Genomic DNA, 14,555 nt, shown 5'->3' on the forward strand with positions numbered 1-14,555 from the left:
AGTATTTTGAAAGTTTAACAATAAACTCATGATAATCAGAATAGAGCAAGTGATGGGGAGTGTGATGCAAGTCCTTGAAATTGGAAAATGGTAAACACTAAATTTAGCAGTGGTGGGGGATCTTTTTCGTGCTGACATTTAAATGATAGAAAGTGCATGAGACATGAACATGGAACCTGCTGCCATGCCCCTGAACGTCACTCACTAACCTCCTCCAACGACGGATAACATTGCCAGGCTTATCTGGAGATCTGCCTCTAATAGTGCTTTTTTGCTTTTTTTTGTATTCCTGTCAGTTGTTCAAGGTGTCCTTACTTATTCTATATTCAGATACTAGGGGGAAAAGCACAGTGGGTGCCTTTTTATAAATAAAACAGTAAGGCCTCAGTATTCTTTGTGACGCTTGTCACCAGGGATTTCCATGTCTCAGCCCTGATGGTGTGCAGGTATTTGATGAGTATATTTCTTTTGGTTCCTTGTATTTGTTGTTTACTGCCACATCACTTTTTTTTCGTTTTCAGCAGTTGGCAGAACATTTTGTTCCATCTGGCAGTCATGTCAAAAATGCCAGAGCAATAGTTTGATCTTCCAGGCTCATCATGCCAAAACGTACCTTTTTAATATTATGTCTTTGAGATGCTCGGCTATAGACAACAGCTTTCTCTCGGCTCACCAAGCTCTAAACGACACACCCTCACATTGAGAACATTTTCTTTAATGCTGTGCAATAGAAATCTTACAAAGGTGACTGTAAAACTTGTTTGATCACTGAAGTGGCTGGTGTGTCCGCATACTGCCATGAATTCTTTTGAGGTGCCCTGGAGTAGAATGCAGAGCCACTACTTGTTCACACTTTGTAATTTATGATGCTATTCTGCACCCTTGTTAGGTTTGGGCACCCACACGCTCGTAGAGTGAAGAGAGTGAAAGTCTTTTAACAAAGTGTTGCAATAGTTTTTGTTTTCTTTTTTTATAAAACCCTATTTCTAATGTTTATTTGACAATATCAACATTATTCTGACTGGATTCCCACAGGAGCCTTTAATTCTGAACAATTCATTCACTCATTGTACTGAATGGAGCTGTGTCTATTTCCTTAAAACTGAGGCCTTACTAATGTTTTTGTTTATGTGGTTACTAATTGTGACTGGCAGTTAGCCTGACACCTTTTTAAAACCTTTAGCATAATTTATGACTATGTTCAGTTTGTAGCAGAGCTGTTGTCCTGTGTATGTGTTTGTGTGTATGGAGGCGTGTATGTGCATGTAAACACCTGCTTATACCTGTTCTTACTGCAACAAGGTCATTCATCTTTGTAAACCAGAATACAGCACATGGTCAATATGTGATTAAGTCATACAGGCCAGTGTATTGATAGCATGTCTCTGTTTGCAGGCCACTGCGGGAAAACATTCGCCATCCTTCAAAGATTTCTAAGCAGCTCTGTCCCTGACACCAAGTGGCTCCTTGTTGTCGACGATGACACACTTATCAGGTATATTTTCATGATCTGAAAATGGGTTTTCTCTTTTTTCAAATGGAACACAGTGTCTCATTCTTTATATTCCACGCTTTCATTTTTCTCAAAGTTTGAGTGACGGGTATTCATACATTTTGTAACAGATTCTGTCTCACACAGCCACGAAAATGCTTGCACATCGAAAGAGAGAAACGTTTGGAATTAAGTCATTTTGGGGAAAATTAGTTCCAGAGATATTACCATCCTGTCGAACATCTGAAAAGCTCAGTACATAAATTTAAGTCCAGCTGGCTTCACTTCTATCTGGCAGGTTGCCCCTTCATGTGGAAGCCTCTGGATGTGTTATAGTTCTTGAAGGAGAGCAGTTATTGTAGCTCGTAAATGGACCGTTTTATATGTGTGTACGCGCTGGCTTGTGTGTACAACGATGAGGAGTGTGTTATGAGTTTGATCTGTGCTTCCTGTAGCCTCTCCCGACTGCAAGTCCTGCTGAGCTGTTACAACCCCTCTGAACCAGTGTGTCTAGGGGAGAGGTACGGCTATGGCCTGAGCCAAGGCGGCTACAGCTACATCACGGGAGGTGGAGGGTGAGTTTCATAGCTGGGATGCTCGGGGAATAATGATGGAAGATACAGACGCAGCAGAGAGACTATAAAATATGTAATGGAAATCCTGTAATCTGTAATTTACCGATACACCTTTCAATTCAGTGCAAAACTGTGTTGCTCCCTGAAGGGAAATTGTGGTTTGCAGGCTGCATTACATTAAAGATAGTCAATAAATAATAGAATAAATCACCGCAAAATGCAGTAAACAGACGGTCAGTTGATAAAAAGAAGACACAATACATAATGCAAACGTATAGCAAAAAAACTAATATTCCAAAAGATACATATTTCTTTTTATTACATGCAAGAAGAAGTGGGCAATACGCTGACGTTATATGTCAGCTGTCAGTGCTGGAAGGAAGGCTGTACGACACATATATTGTGAGCTGTGAGTGAGCAGTGTGAAAAACTCTATTTAGGGACACTTCAGTCGCTGTGACAGTTTTCTTAAAAGTGATATCTTCTAATAACTGTTTTGAGTGGCAATTTTATTTTGGCAGCCCAAGATTTGTTTTTTTCATATATGATTGCGTCTCTTTTCAAAGAGATGTCACATCATTGTTGTGCAGAGCCACATCTCCCTCACAGCTTGATTTTCAGTTTCACTCACTACGCTGTCGCCCTCTCACCGACTGATTAAAATAAGCACGCTGAACCTTAAGATGACAGCTGAAAGACATGCTTATTATTTCCCGGTCATTTCCAACACTAGTTTCTAAACCGATAATTTACAGTGCAACTAAATTGGCTGTGTAGTGTATCTATTCACTAACATTTCTGATGTCCGTCTCTGTGCGGCTGCAGTATGGTGTTCAGCAGGGAGGCTGTGGTCCAACTTCTTAATAGTGGCTGCAAGTGCTACAGCAATGACGCGCCGGATGACATGGTGCTGGGAATGTGCCTCAATGCCCTTGGACTGCCTGTCACACACAGTCCACTTTTCCACCAGGTTGTATTCACACTCTTACAACACATTTGTTGTGTCTCTATCTGTGTGTATTTGTACCTAAGGCGGTGAGACTGATGGATTTCTTTCTCACTTCCTTTTGGATGAAATGCCATTCAAAAATGTTTCTGCAAAACTGTCCCATTCTGCTCACATGATGTAAATGCAGCAGCATGTCACATTCACGTCACATGGGGCGGATGGGAAAGATTCCCATGAGTATAACGGCTATTCACATCATTGGACAACTCAAGATTTGTGCAGAATTAGTTTTGTAAAGGTTAAACATAAACATTAAAGTACTATATCAATTAAATATGAGTTTAATTACAATTATTATGGATCTGAATGGGCATCTATATGTGTTAACCTTTTCAGGACGTGTCGTTAAGTCTGATGTATCTGAGAACCAATACAATGATTTAATCCAAACTATAGGTCACTGTGTCAGAGAATCAGCCAATAACATCAACACATTGTTACTCATGTTTAGTTGGAAATCATTTCTAAAAACACAAAAGTTGCAGTGGCTCAGTTTTTAGCATGCTGTATCTGTTTCAACATAAGCGTACTCTTTCACACCTTCACTCTTGCTCTCTGCAGCACTTGCACACATTCTCTTGTGGCTGCTTCCAAATCTAAATTACTGTACTTAATCTTACCTTTCAGGCACGCCCAGAGGACTATGCCAGAGACTTCTTAGCTCACCAGGTGCCCATCTCTTTCCATAAACACTGGAACATCGACCCCATTGCTGTTTTCAACAAATGGCTCAAGGATGACTTGAGGGCCAAAGCTTCAGATGGACTTAATAAGAGCGCTAAGACAGAGTTATAATCATTTTAAGCACACAGTGTGTGTGTGTGTGTGTGTGTGTGTGTGTGTGTGTGTGTGTGTGTGTGTGTGTGTGTGTGTGTGTGTGTGTGTGTGTGTGTGTGTGTGTGTGTGTGTGTGTGTGTGTGTGTGTGTCCGCTTTATGAAGTCATGGAACTGAAATATTGTCCTTCACGGATGTAAATGTTTTTGTATTGTTGATGTTATTAAGAGGGACCATGCGAGTGTGTGTCCATGACTTAATCTGTCAGTGTCTTCATGACTGAGTTGCATGTTGAGGTTACTGTTATTTCGGAAGTATGGATACATTATGTGTATATTTATATCCTATGAATAATCTGAACCTTACAAACGAGGATCTTCTTCTCTTGGAGATACTGTGTCTTTGAAAAAAAGTATCCCATATGCTGTACAATGTGCTCTATTTTGACATAAAAGTATAAATATTTCAGAATGTTTTTTTGTTTTCTATTTCATTGGGGGCTTATAATAGGATTTAGATAGGTTCAAACTAAATTACATTACTGGCAGTTATGTATAAATTATGAAGTTGTTAAAGGTTAATTGAGGCTAAGACTAAGATGGTGAAACACTGCTATTGGTGCAGCTTAAAGGCATTAAAGCTCTTTAAAGTAAGCTGAAGGTTTGTAATTACTCCCAAAATGTACCCAACATGCAGTCTTTCAAAGGGACCAACTGCTGCTCGGGCAGATAAATGTCTTACCTTTACTTTAGACTCACCTAAAAGCCCTCATTACATTTTTGGCTCAGACCATCTGCTTCTCAAGGCTCTCTTTGACCTCAGTCAAAGGCACAAAAAATAAACATAATTTAGGAGGCTTACTTTCTTGTAAAACATAAGCTGATATCCTGAGGTGTGAGGTAGAAATTAGTTTCATCAGCATCAATTCTCATTTTTAATTTTCACATTTTTTCTCGCAAAATGAACGGTCTCATTTAATAAATTGGCGGACCCAATGATTTGCTGACCATTATTAAAGGTCTTTTTAAAGACCTTGAGCCTCGGTTGAGGAATTAAACCTTCCTCTTGGTTCTTTGCCATCTTAAAAAGTTAATTTGCAGCTGTTATGCTTCATTCTAAAAAGAAATAACTGGAAGTAGCTGCTGCCTCATGGTCACACAAGATTTAGAAAACCTGAAAATTATGAAATGCTTGATATTAATTACACTGAACTCATGAAAATGTTAAACTCATTACTGTCAGTCTGGAAAGCCCACTGTAATACAGAAGATATTCCTCTACTCATAGACTCTGCCAGTAATGTGGTGCTAAATTTAAACTGGCCTAATAGCACGGCAGACCGGCTCGAGTTCATGAGAAGTCTATTAGCCTCAGGCATTTGAAGCAGTGCAATAAGTCAAGGAGACATCTCATACACCTATGAATTGTAACCTATTTGCAGGAAACAAGTTAAATTCCTCGTGGGACTCACCCACACATGGAGTGATGAGTGGTGGTATGTCAGTACTTTGCACTGAGGGAAATCCTCTTCATAATTCTAAGCAGGTTCACACAACATGCTTGTTCCGCCACTATTTCTAGCGTTTTAGCAGCAACTTTCAAGGCGGGTTAAGCTTTGTCTAGTGTTGACTTTTATGCTTTAATCCTTGTCCAAAACAGTCAATCAGGAAGATGAGTGTAGCACTGTATCCTTCCAAAAGACATTCTCTATTTCCTGTTCAGCTTAGAGTCGGAGTTTTTAGAAACAGGTTATGCACTTCACACCCTCAGAAGAAAATTGAACAGTTAAAAGAAAAGTACGTTTTTGGAATTTTGAACTGCTGGATTATATTTTATTTTCCTATAATGGTCTAAATACTGGTTCAAAGCCTCTTCACTGCCATACCTTATTTTATTGTGCTTTAGAAATCATGCTTAAAAAAACGTACCATAATGTAACTTTGAACTGTAAACTCTTCTGCAGAGATATTCACAGAAGAAAATACATGTTTTCAGTGTCCTTAGTGACGTCCTCACCTTTCCTGAAACAACTTGCCTAAAACAACAGCTATGCAGCTATGAATTTGGCTTTGAAGATTATTTTAGTCACTTATGGGATTTTGCATCATGTGCTTCAAAAAACACCACAGATGTCTGCCTCAATTCCAGTCATCTGTGCTACAATATTGCTCTGTGAACTGTTTTAATAAATTAGTTTTTTGCCTTTTGTCCTCTTTCTTATCACATTTCATCCAGTCAGGGTTTTGTGATTTATTTATTACTCACTTATGATGAAAGATGATATAAAGATTTTCAAGAATCAGTCCAAATGTGGAGAAGGGGCAGAATGGTAACGGGTCTGTAAGGCTTAACTTGACAATATTCATCCCGTTAAGCATTTGTGTCAGTTTAAAAGAGTTGTTTCACTCAAATTACAAAAAAAAAAAAAAACATTGTCTGCAGATCGTTTCAGTTTAGTTGGTCGAGGTGTTTCAATACCTGCCTCTGAGATATTTTCTACCAATAGTCCCCATAAAAACTGGACAGCATGTTTTGTCATTTGGACTAGCCCTTTAGAATTGCTGTGAATTAAGTTGGCAACAGCAGCAAAAAGGTGGCACTTTGCAGACACTCCCTATTTATCTTTAGTCCTCCATTTGAAGCTTGGTTGCAAATAAACTGTAAAGAAAGTTTATGTTTTCATATTTCAACATCTGCCTTCATCTTTGTAACTAGAGATTTGGGGTTCACATGGCCGGATTAATATTCACAAAGCTTTTTAACCGAATGAAAGCATGTGTGAGCCGTTGAGAGTCCTGGCTGAATAGCAGTTGGAAGATTTTTGAATTTTCAGTAGGATCTGTTTGAACATGCGTGCGTTTTCTTCTGAGGATTTACTGTGACCAGCAGGGTCTCCAAAAGGGAGTAGATGAGAAGAGCTGCCGCAGTCAGTGCCATCTCAAATCTCTGTCAAAGTCGGCTCAGCTGATGCTTTTATCATCACTGTGATCTCACTTGTTGCCAATCTGTTTTCCACCGCTTCAGAGAACAACAGTGCAAGTTCTCTTTAGCTAAACTATCATGAGACATGAAACAAAACTTAAGTCTCCCCAGATATAGTAAGTGATCTCATTAGGTAAACAATTAAGCCTTGTGAGCCATATATTGTAATGATCACATTTCTGTTATAGCCTTTTAGCCATGCTGTAGCGATGTGGTTCTGTAAAGGTTACACTTGTTGTCCTGTTGGTGGGACCACCACTTTGGTTCAGTCTGAAATATCTTAACTAATGTTATTGGATGAATTGTCATGACATTTTGTACAAACAACCTTAGCCATCTCCCAACTCCTAAACTAATGACATTCCAATTTACCTCAGCTGTGTTTTGCATTTTAGTGCAAATTAAAAAATGTTAGCATGTTAGCACTGCTAAATATCACCTATTAGCATGTTAACACTGCTAAATATCACCTATTAGCATGTTAGCACTGCTAAATATCACCTATTAGCATGTTAGCGCTGCTAAATATCACCTATTAGCATGTTAACACTGCTAAATATCACCTATTAGCATGTTAGCACTGCTAAATATCACCTATTAGCATGTTAGCACTGCTAAATATCACCTATTAGCATGTTAACACTGCTAAATATCACCTATTAGCATGTTAGCGCTGCTAAATATTACCTATTAGCATGCTGAAGTTAGGGTTTAGCGCAAAGCAATTTTAGTAGTGAACACAGAAGTGTAGTAGTGAACTCAATGGAACAGTTTTATTTTTATTTAAATAATTTACATTTAGGGGTCAAATTGACTGCTGATTAATTCATAACTCATCATATTTTAATATTTTATCCCTAATATGAGACCACTGACACTCCCACCTCTCTGTGATACACACATAAAGCCAGGAAATGAGCGAGGCAGTGTTTTCTGAGTCCAATGTGTAACTTTGCTGGCATTGTAAACAGCTTCATATCAATGGAACAGTTCACTGATACTATCCAATCAAATTAAGTACTGATTGTAAACATTATGCATTCAGAAGGTGCTCCTCGGCAGTAGCCATCTCTTTGCTTGTCTACTTGGAGAAAAAAAAAATCATGATAATGAATGTTGACAAGGCTGTCACATTAATTATTTTTATGTATATGTATAATTCAGGGGTGTCCTGTAAAGGTAATATGATTGTGCACAATTTCACCTCAAAGAATAAACTCATTCAAATTATAATACTGAGTTTGAGATGGATCTCTTTAAAGAGGCAGAGTGGAAAATACAGAGGGTGTTGAATGTGTGCAGGTGTGCTGGTAAATGGGCAGGTTGAAATAAAAACCAGGCCAAGGACAAGTGTTGAAGGTCAAAACGCTAGCAGATATTAACCACTGGTTATACGAGATTGGTTTTATAGCGAGTTTATAGTAAAATAAATAATATGCTGTCATATTGATAGCGATTAAGATATTCCTGAATACTCACCCTCCACCAGCTTCTTATTCCAAGAGAAGATTAGATTAGATCAAATACTTTTTAGTGTGCTTGGCAGGGAAATTTGTCTTGAACATGGAAGTCACAGCATCAAGGACACGAAAAGAGCAGTGCTGGATAAAAAACTAAATATATCATATAAAAACTATAACTAAAGATATACACCATGGGGGGAGGGGGGGGAAATACTGTTAAATTACTGTACACTCAGCATAAATAAATAATAGGAACTAAGGAAAGGATAGTATAGGGATGTGAAGCATCCTGTGTATGTGTGCAGTGGAGACCCACACTATCATTCAGAGTTAATCAGTTTTATTGGCAGGGGAACAATAGACTCCTTGTATCTGTACAGGCTGCATGGGACACTGTATCATGCCTGATGGGGAGAGATAGTATTAACTGTCCAAGATGAGAGTGGAGTCTGCTGATATACTGTAGATACACTCACAGAATACATATTTTCTTGTGTGATCAACATTTTATTGCTATAACAATATACCATTACATTAAAGATAGGACAGAGAGCTAGGTTGAGAGGTTAACACCCAAAAAAACAACCTCGACATAAATCAACAGAATTCAACATTTACAGTTAAAAAAGGTAGCCGAGAAGTTATCCTGAGGGGAGCATTAGGATGTTGGCAGTATCATTTTAAGTTGTTTTATGACCTGAATGTAGTTTTTACAGTGTCCCCATGGACTAATAATACAATAAAACAGTTATTGGTTCCCTTCAACAGCTGCACATTGATGGCATACAGAGCTTAAATGGTTACCTGCTGATGAGTGGTGCCGCTCATGACAAGTAAACTGATCTTGATGTGTAAAATCAGTCATGTGTATGTGTAAAATCAGTAATGTGTATGTGTAAAATCAATTTGCCTTTAATGTTTAACTGAAACTCAATTGATATTTTTGTTGGTGTTTCAAGTAACAAGGATTGTGGAGAGGCTGACAGCTGCTCTGTTGATAGTCATGGGCTCAGGGAAAGCATTAACTTTAACAAGTTTGTAAGAAAAGTGAGAAAGGAGTGGGAGCACTTGATTATGTGAGCCTTCACCTCCAGTTCCCGACACTGTATGAGCTGCACGTATGGAGGTGTGACCCAGCTACGGGATTAGGGGAGAGTTGAGTATAACTGTCATAGAGGAAAATGTGCACTGTATGATTTTGCTGCAGCAGTATAACCCTACACGTGATAAGTCTGTCTTCTTTCACTACAGTCTAAGGACATGTGTTTGTCTGGTATATTAATGTACACCATTGCACTTACATTAATATATGGTGTAGGCATGGTGTGGCTCGTAGCTCTGTGAGTTCATTGGTATTTTAGTAGTGCCTGTGGACAATTTGTCCTCCGAATTTGACCCGACCCAACCTTTTAGGAGCAGCAGGCAGCCACACTGCTTTACCTGGGGAGCAACTCCAATTCTGAGGCAACTGTCCTTGACTGAGTCATTATATTCAGGTAGTGTGTTAGAATAATACTGTTCTGCTTTCAAATGCTGCAAGCAAGGCTACCATCATTCTGATGATGATGATCATAGTTATTCAATAACCAGAAAATAAAGAGTGCAAAACATGCTTGACGTGCAGGTACTTTGATACTGTAAATATTCAATGAAACAACAAGGTGATGAAACTAGTCATAATTCCTCCCACACATTTCAGACACAGAAAGCAGCAGAAAAAAAGCCACCTGTTCACTTTCATCTCCACATGAAATGTAATTATTGTGAGTGGTGTGGGTAAGTCGGAACAGCATAAGCGCCATAAGTCGCAGCCATAGTATCTGACGTGAAGAAAAGTCTGGAAATACTGCACCAGTTCATTTAGTATTTTTAGAACTTCTCACCTGAAGTGTTATTATCTGGAATGTTACAGTCAGCTATGAGCCCAGCTTTCACAGTGCGGGAGAACTTATTCATGCTGTTTAATGGATGTTTTATGCTTTTCCTCACAAGGTTAGATTTGTGACTTCCTGTGTTCTTCCCTTTGACCTCACCTAATGTCAGTATTTTACTTCGCAAAATAGTTCAAGCTACACAGCTCCATTTGTAAATCCAACTGCAGAACTTCCTCCACATGGACATGCGTTATTAAAAAAGTAATACATTTTAGGATTTGCACAAGTGGCCAGGAACACAAAAAAACACATTGCATCCATTGGCATGCGAGTCAATCTTTTTAAATATTACTCACTAAATACATCCGTGCCTAAATGTTTTCAAAGATATGTTTCATTTTTAACATCAAAGTTTCTGACTTTGATGTTGGAGGTGGGAAATAAAATTGGAATCATTTCAGAAAAGCTCATAATCCTCTTATGACATGTTGTCGGTGGTGTTTTATGATGTGCAGAATTAAATAAGTCAGCAGAAGAGTACAGGATCAAATGCTTCATCTGATTTGCAGTTTTTCACAGTGTGGTTAAAAAGAGGACCCAAGCGCAGTAGCCTACACAAAACAGGCAGGTTGCAAACAAAAAGCGAGCTTTAATAAACAAAGCTGAATAGAACAAAACTGAGGGAGCAGGCCAAGGCAATAAAAAATAGGACAAACCAGGTAGGCACCGTGGCACACCAGGATCAACGCAGGGATAAACACAGAAGGACCGCTCACACCAGGAAACATAGACGAACCAACAAGAAACAATGGGACACACAGGTATATATACACACAGACAACGAATCACAAGAACCGGACACAGCTGGAGTAGATGGGCAAAGACACAAGGGCAGCACGGTGATTCGACACAGGAGGATTAAATCAGGGCGGGGCCAACAAATCACAAGAGGCGAGAAAACACACAGGAAGACAGACTAACAAACTAAAACAGAAGACAGAAAGATTAAAAGCCAGGATCATGACACAGTTGGTCTTTTGTTCACTTAATGTTGGTGATAGCATACCTAAGTAATAAATAAATGAGAAATCATCTTCATCATGCAAAAATGTTCACGCTGGAAATCAATGACATTAGCTTTGCTTTAGGTTAAAAAATCAGTCTTTACCACTTAATGATGACTTATTGACATTTTGTCACAACTAAAATGCAAAATGAAAGTTACGTATTAACATTTGTGAAGACATTTGGAGTGAAAGTGTAAGACCAGATGAATAGCAATACCTTGAACTTATGACCTGTAGCCCTTTAGCAAGAATAAAATGGTGAAGTGGAGAGCAGTTTTGAAACATGCATTTTAATGAAGAGCAGAATTAAATATGAGCAGCCGAATACCCAACGAGAATTCCAAAGATAAAATCTAAAAAACAGTTAATTGTGTTTGACTGTGACCAGCAACTAGTATGGGTTTGTTTTTGATGTTGGTTCATTGTTTTTCTTGTGCATTTTTTCTTTTAACCAAGCTCGCCAGGCTATACTCTTTGAATAATTGTTGTTGTGATGGTGACACCATACAGAGAATGCAAATCTCATTAATAGTCCCTCCCCTGGTCTGTATGTTGACAAGTGTCGGTAAATATCAAGCAGCATGGTAGCTACAAAAAGCGTGTAAAGTTCTGGAACAACATCCTGTGGACAGATGAGACAAAGATCAACTTGTACAAGAATGATGGGAAGAGAAGATTATGGAGAAGGGAAGGAACTGCTCATGATCCAAAGCACACCACCTCATCAGTAAAGCATGGTGGTGGTAGTGTTATGGCGTGGGCATGTATGGCTGCCAATGGAACTGGTTCCCTTGTATTATATCTATCTATCTATCTATCTATCTATCTATCTATCTATCTATCTATCTATCTATCTATCTATCTATCTATCTATCTATCTATCTATCTATCTATCTATCTATCTATCTATCTATCTAAACTCTAAACTCTAAACTCTTTCGGGCAATATTATCTGCTCATATTCAGCCAAATGCTTCAGAACTCATTGGACGGCGCTTCACAGTGCAGATGGACAATGACCCAAAGCATACTGCGAAAGCAACCAAAGAGTTTTTTTAGGCAAAGAAGTGGAATGTTCTGCAATGGCCAAGACCAATCACCTGACCTGAATCCAATTGAGCATGCATTTCACTTGCTGAAGACAAAACTGAAGGGAAACTGCCCAAAGAACAAGCAGGAAGTGAAGACAGCTGCAGTAAAGGCCTCGCAGAGCATCACCAGGGACCAAACCCAGCGTCTGCTGACATCTATGGATTCTAGACTTCAAGCTGTCATTGACTGCAAAGGATTTGCAACCAAATATTAAAAGTGACAATTTGATTTATGATTATGTTACTTTGTCCAATTACTTTTGGTCCCTTTAAAAAGGGGATACCACGTATAAAATGTGTTGTAATTCCTCCACCATTCATCTGATTTGGATGTAAATACCCTCAAATTAAAGCTGAATGTCTGCACTTAGAGTACATATTGATTGTTTAATTTCAAGTCCATTGTGGTGATGTACAGAGCCAAAATGATGAAAAGTACCAAGTAGTTGATAGAAAATAAAGTGAATATTGCACCTGGCAGTGATAATTGCACAGCAGTGGTGGAGTAGTCTGTTCTTGGTGTGGTGGTCTACCGATCTATCTTTCCATGTTTTCATGTTACGTTTGTTGGGCCAAACTCCGCCGAAGAGTGTTAACTTTCCTTTCAGCTCATGCAGATTGGATGTTTCGTGCAGTAATGACACTCAAGATTATTTTTCATCACTGCAAACACGTCCGCACAAACTAGGCACATTGGCCTTTTACTTCCACATATAAATAATCGTTCGTCCATTTCTCCTGGAAAGTGCGACATTCCGCATCCACCTTTCTCTTTTTTACACTCGCCACGCTGCGTTCACTGATGTCAATGACAGTCTTGTTTAATGTTGACGTTTTTTGACATGACATGACCACATTATGACACGTTCCGTGTTGTGTTCATGGAACCTGACATTGGCCAGGAAAAATATTCAGTCGCCCGTTTTATACTATTGCTGTCTAGATCTTTTGGAGTTTTTCTCTAGTGGAATTTTTTGTGTGTGTTTATGAATTACCTCGAGGGCCGGATCAAATGGTCTCGCGGGCCGTATATGGCCAGAAGGCCGAAGGTTCCCCACCCCTGGTTTAGGGTGATCTATTAGCAGAAATGGAATATAATATTCATAACTATGTTTTCAGCTGTGTAAGCTTAGAATGAGTCCTTCATATTTACATAGGGAGCGGGTCTTCTTCACAGAGTCCGCCATGTTTTACCGGCATGTTTTTACAGTAGCTCGGAACAGACTAAACAAACACTGGCTGTAGATGGGGCCTTTCTTGTTTTTGCGTTATCTAAGGGCCACCGTAGTTCCCCGACTAAGAAGTTTGGTAATGCCAGCCGCAGCATGAATTTCATTGCTTCTAAAGTTATGGTACAGATGGCTTCTGTGTGAGGCGAAGGTCCTGAAAGATACTGTTACCACAATTTTGCACTGGGTGATTCGTTACCGCAGTTTTGGAAAGGGAGGGGTATTCAGTTGGTTAGTTGGTTAGATCAATTTTGGGTACTCTGGGATAAATTAATTCTGGCCTTTAGTTGAAATCTACTTACCGTATATCAGTCGAGTATTTCTACAGTAATGTGTCCCAATGATCATTAACATCACTTAAATTGCTGTCAGTATGACATTATCTTTATTGGCTCCGTTATTATTGCCCTGGCATGGCCTCATGAGAGTCAGGCTTCATGCAAATTCATACAGCAGCGATGATGTCAATGTGCAAAAAATGTTCAACTGATCAGTAGAAAAAAAGAAAAGAAGTAATCGAGCGTGACATTTCAAATGGAATGAATGAAATGAAGCTCTGTTGTTTCATCTGTCCTCACTGCGTAATAACTTTGAAGAGGGTCATATATGACTGTCTCCACTTTTGTTTTATGTAGTAATCTCACTATGCTCTCGCTTCAGTGTACTTGCCTGTTTCAAGTCAAAGCTGCATTAACACTGTATGACTCATGGAACTTTGACATTTCTTTGATTAAAAAATAAATAAACAAGACTAAGAGTGTACTGCCATGCTGGTGGCATGGTTAGGCTGTACGTGGACACAGCAGTGCATTGTGCTAACGTCAGCATGCTGATGGCTGGAAGGTATCATGTTTACCATATTCATCATCATAGTTTAGTGTGTTAGCATGCTAACGTTTGCTAATAAGCAATAAACACACAGTACAACTGAGGAATGTCATTAGTGTTGCAGGTTTAGTCATAAACTTGGTAAATTGAAGTTTTTACCTAGATGACGC

At 39.0% G+C, this 14,555-nt stretch overlaps 1 protein-coding gene across 3 annotated transcripts in view; it reads left to right on the forward strand.

The window, feature by feature from the left end:
- The window catches only part of b3glcta (beta 3-glucosyltransferase a), a 54,604-nt gene extending 50,285 nt beyond the window's left edge, over positions 1-4,319 (forward strand). Inside the window, exons 12-16 of one of the 3 annotated variants that reach the window (XM_029446989.1) lie at positions 1,396-1,495; positions 1,948-2,067; positions 2,893-3,037; positions 3,704-3,887; positions 3,952-4,319. In XM_029446989.1, the coding sequence (XP_029302849.1) occupies positions 1,396-1,495; positions 1,948-2,067; positions 2,893-3,037; positions 3,704-3,871 (533 nt within the window). In that variant the 3' untranslated portion in view covers positions 3,872-3,887; positions 3,952-4,319. Of the gene's footprint in view, positions 1-1,395; positions 1,496-1,947; positions 2,068-2,892; positions 3,038-3,703 lie in introns of all 3 variants that reach the window. The other 2 variants (XM_029446990.1, XM_029446988.1) reach the window with 2 other exon arrangements.
- The last annotated feature ends 10,236 nt before the right edge of the window (positions 4,320-14,555 follow it).

The sequence above is a fragment of the Cottoperca gobio genome, chromosome 13 (genome assembly GCF_900634415.1).
Source record: "Cottoperca gobio chromosome 13, fCotGob3.1, whole genome shotgun sequence".
In the NCBI taxonomy this organism is placed as follows: domain Eukaryota; kingdom Metazoa; phylum Chordata; class Actinopteri; order Perciformes; family Bovichtidae; genus Cottoperca; species Cottoperca gobio.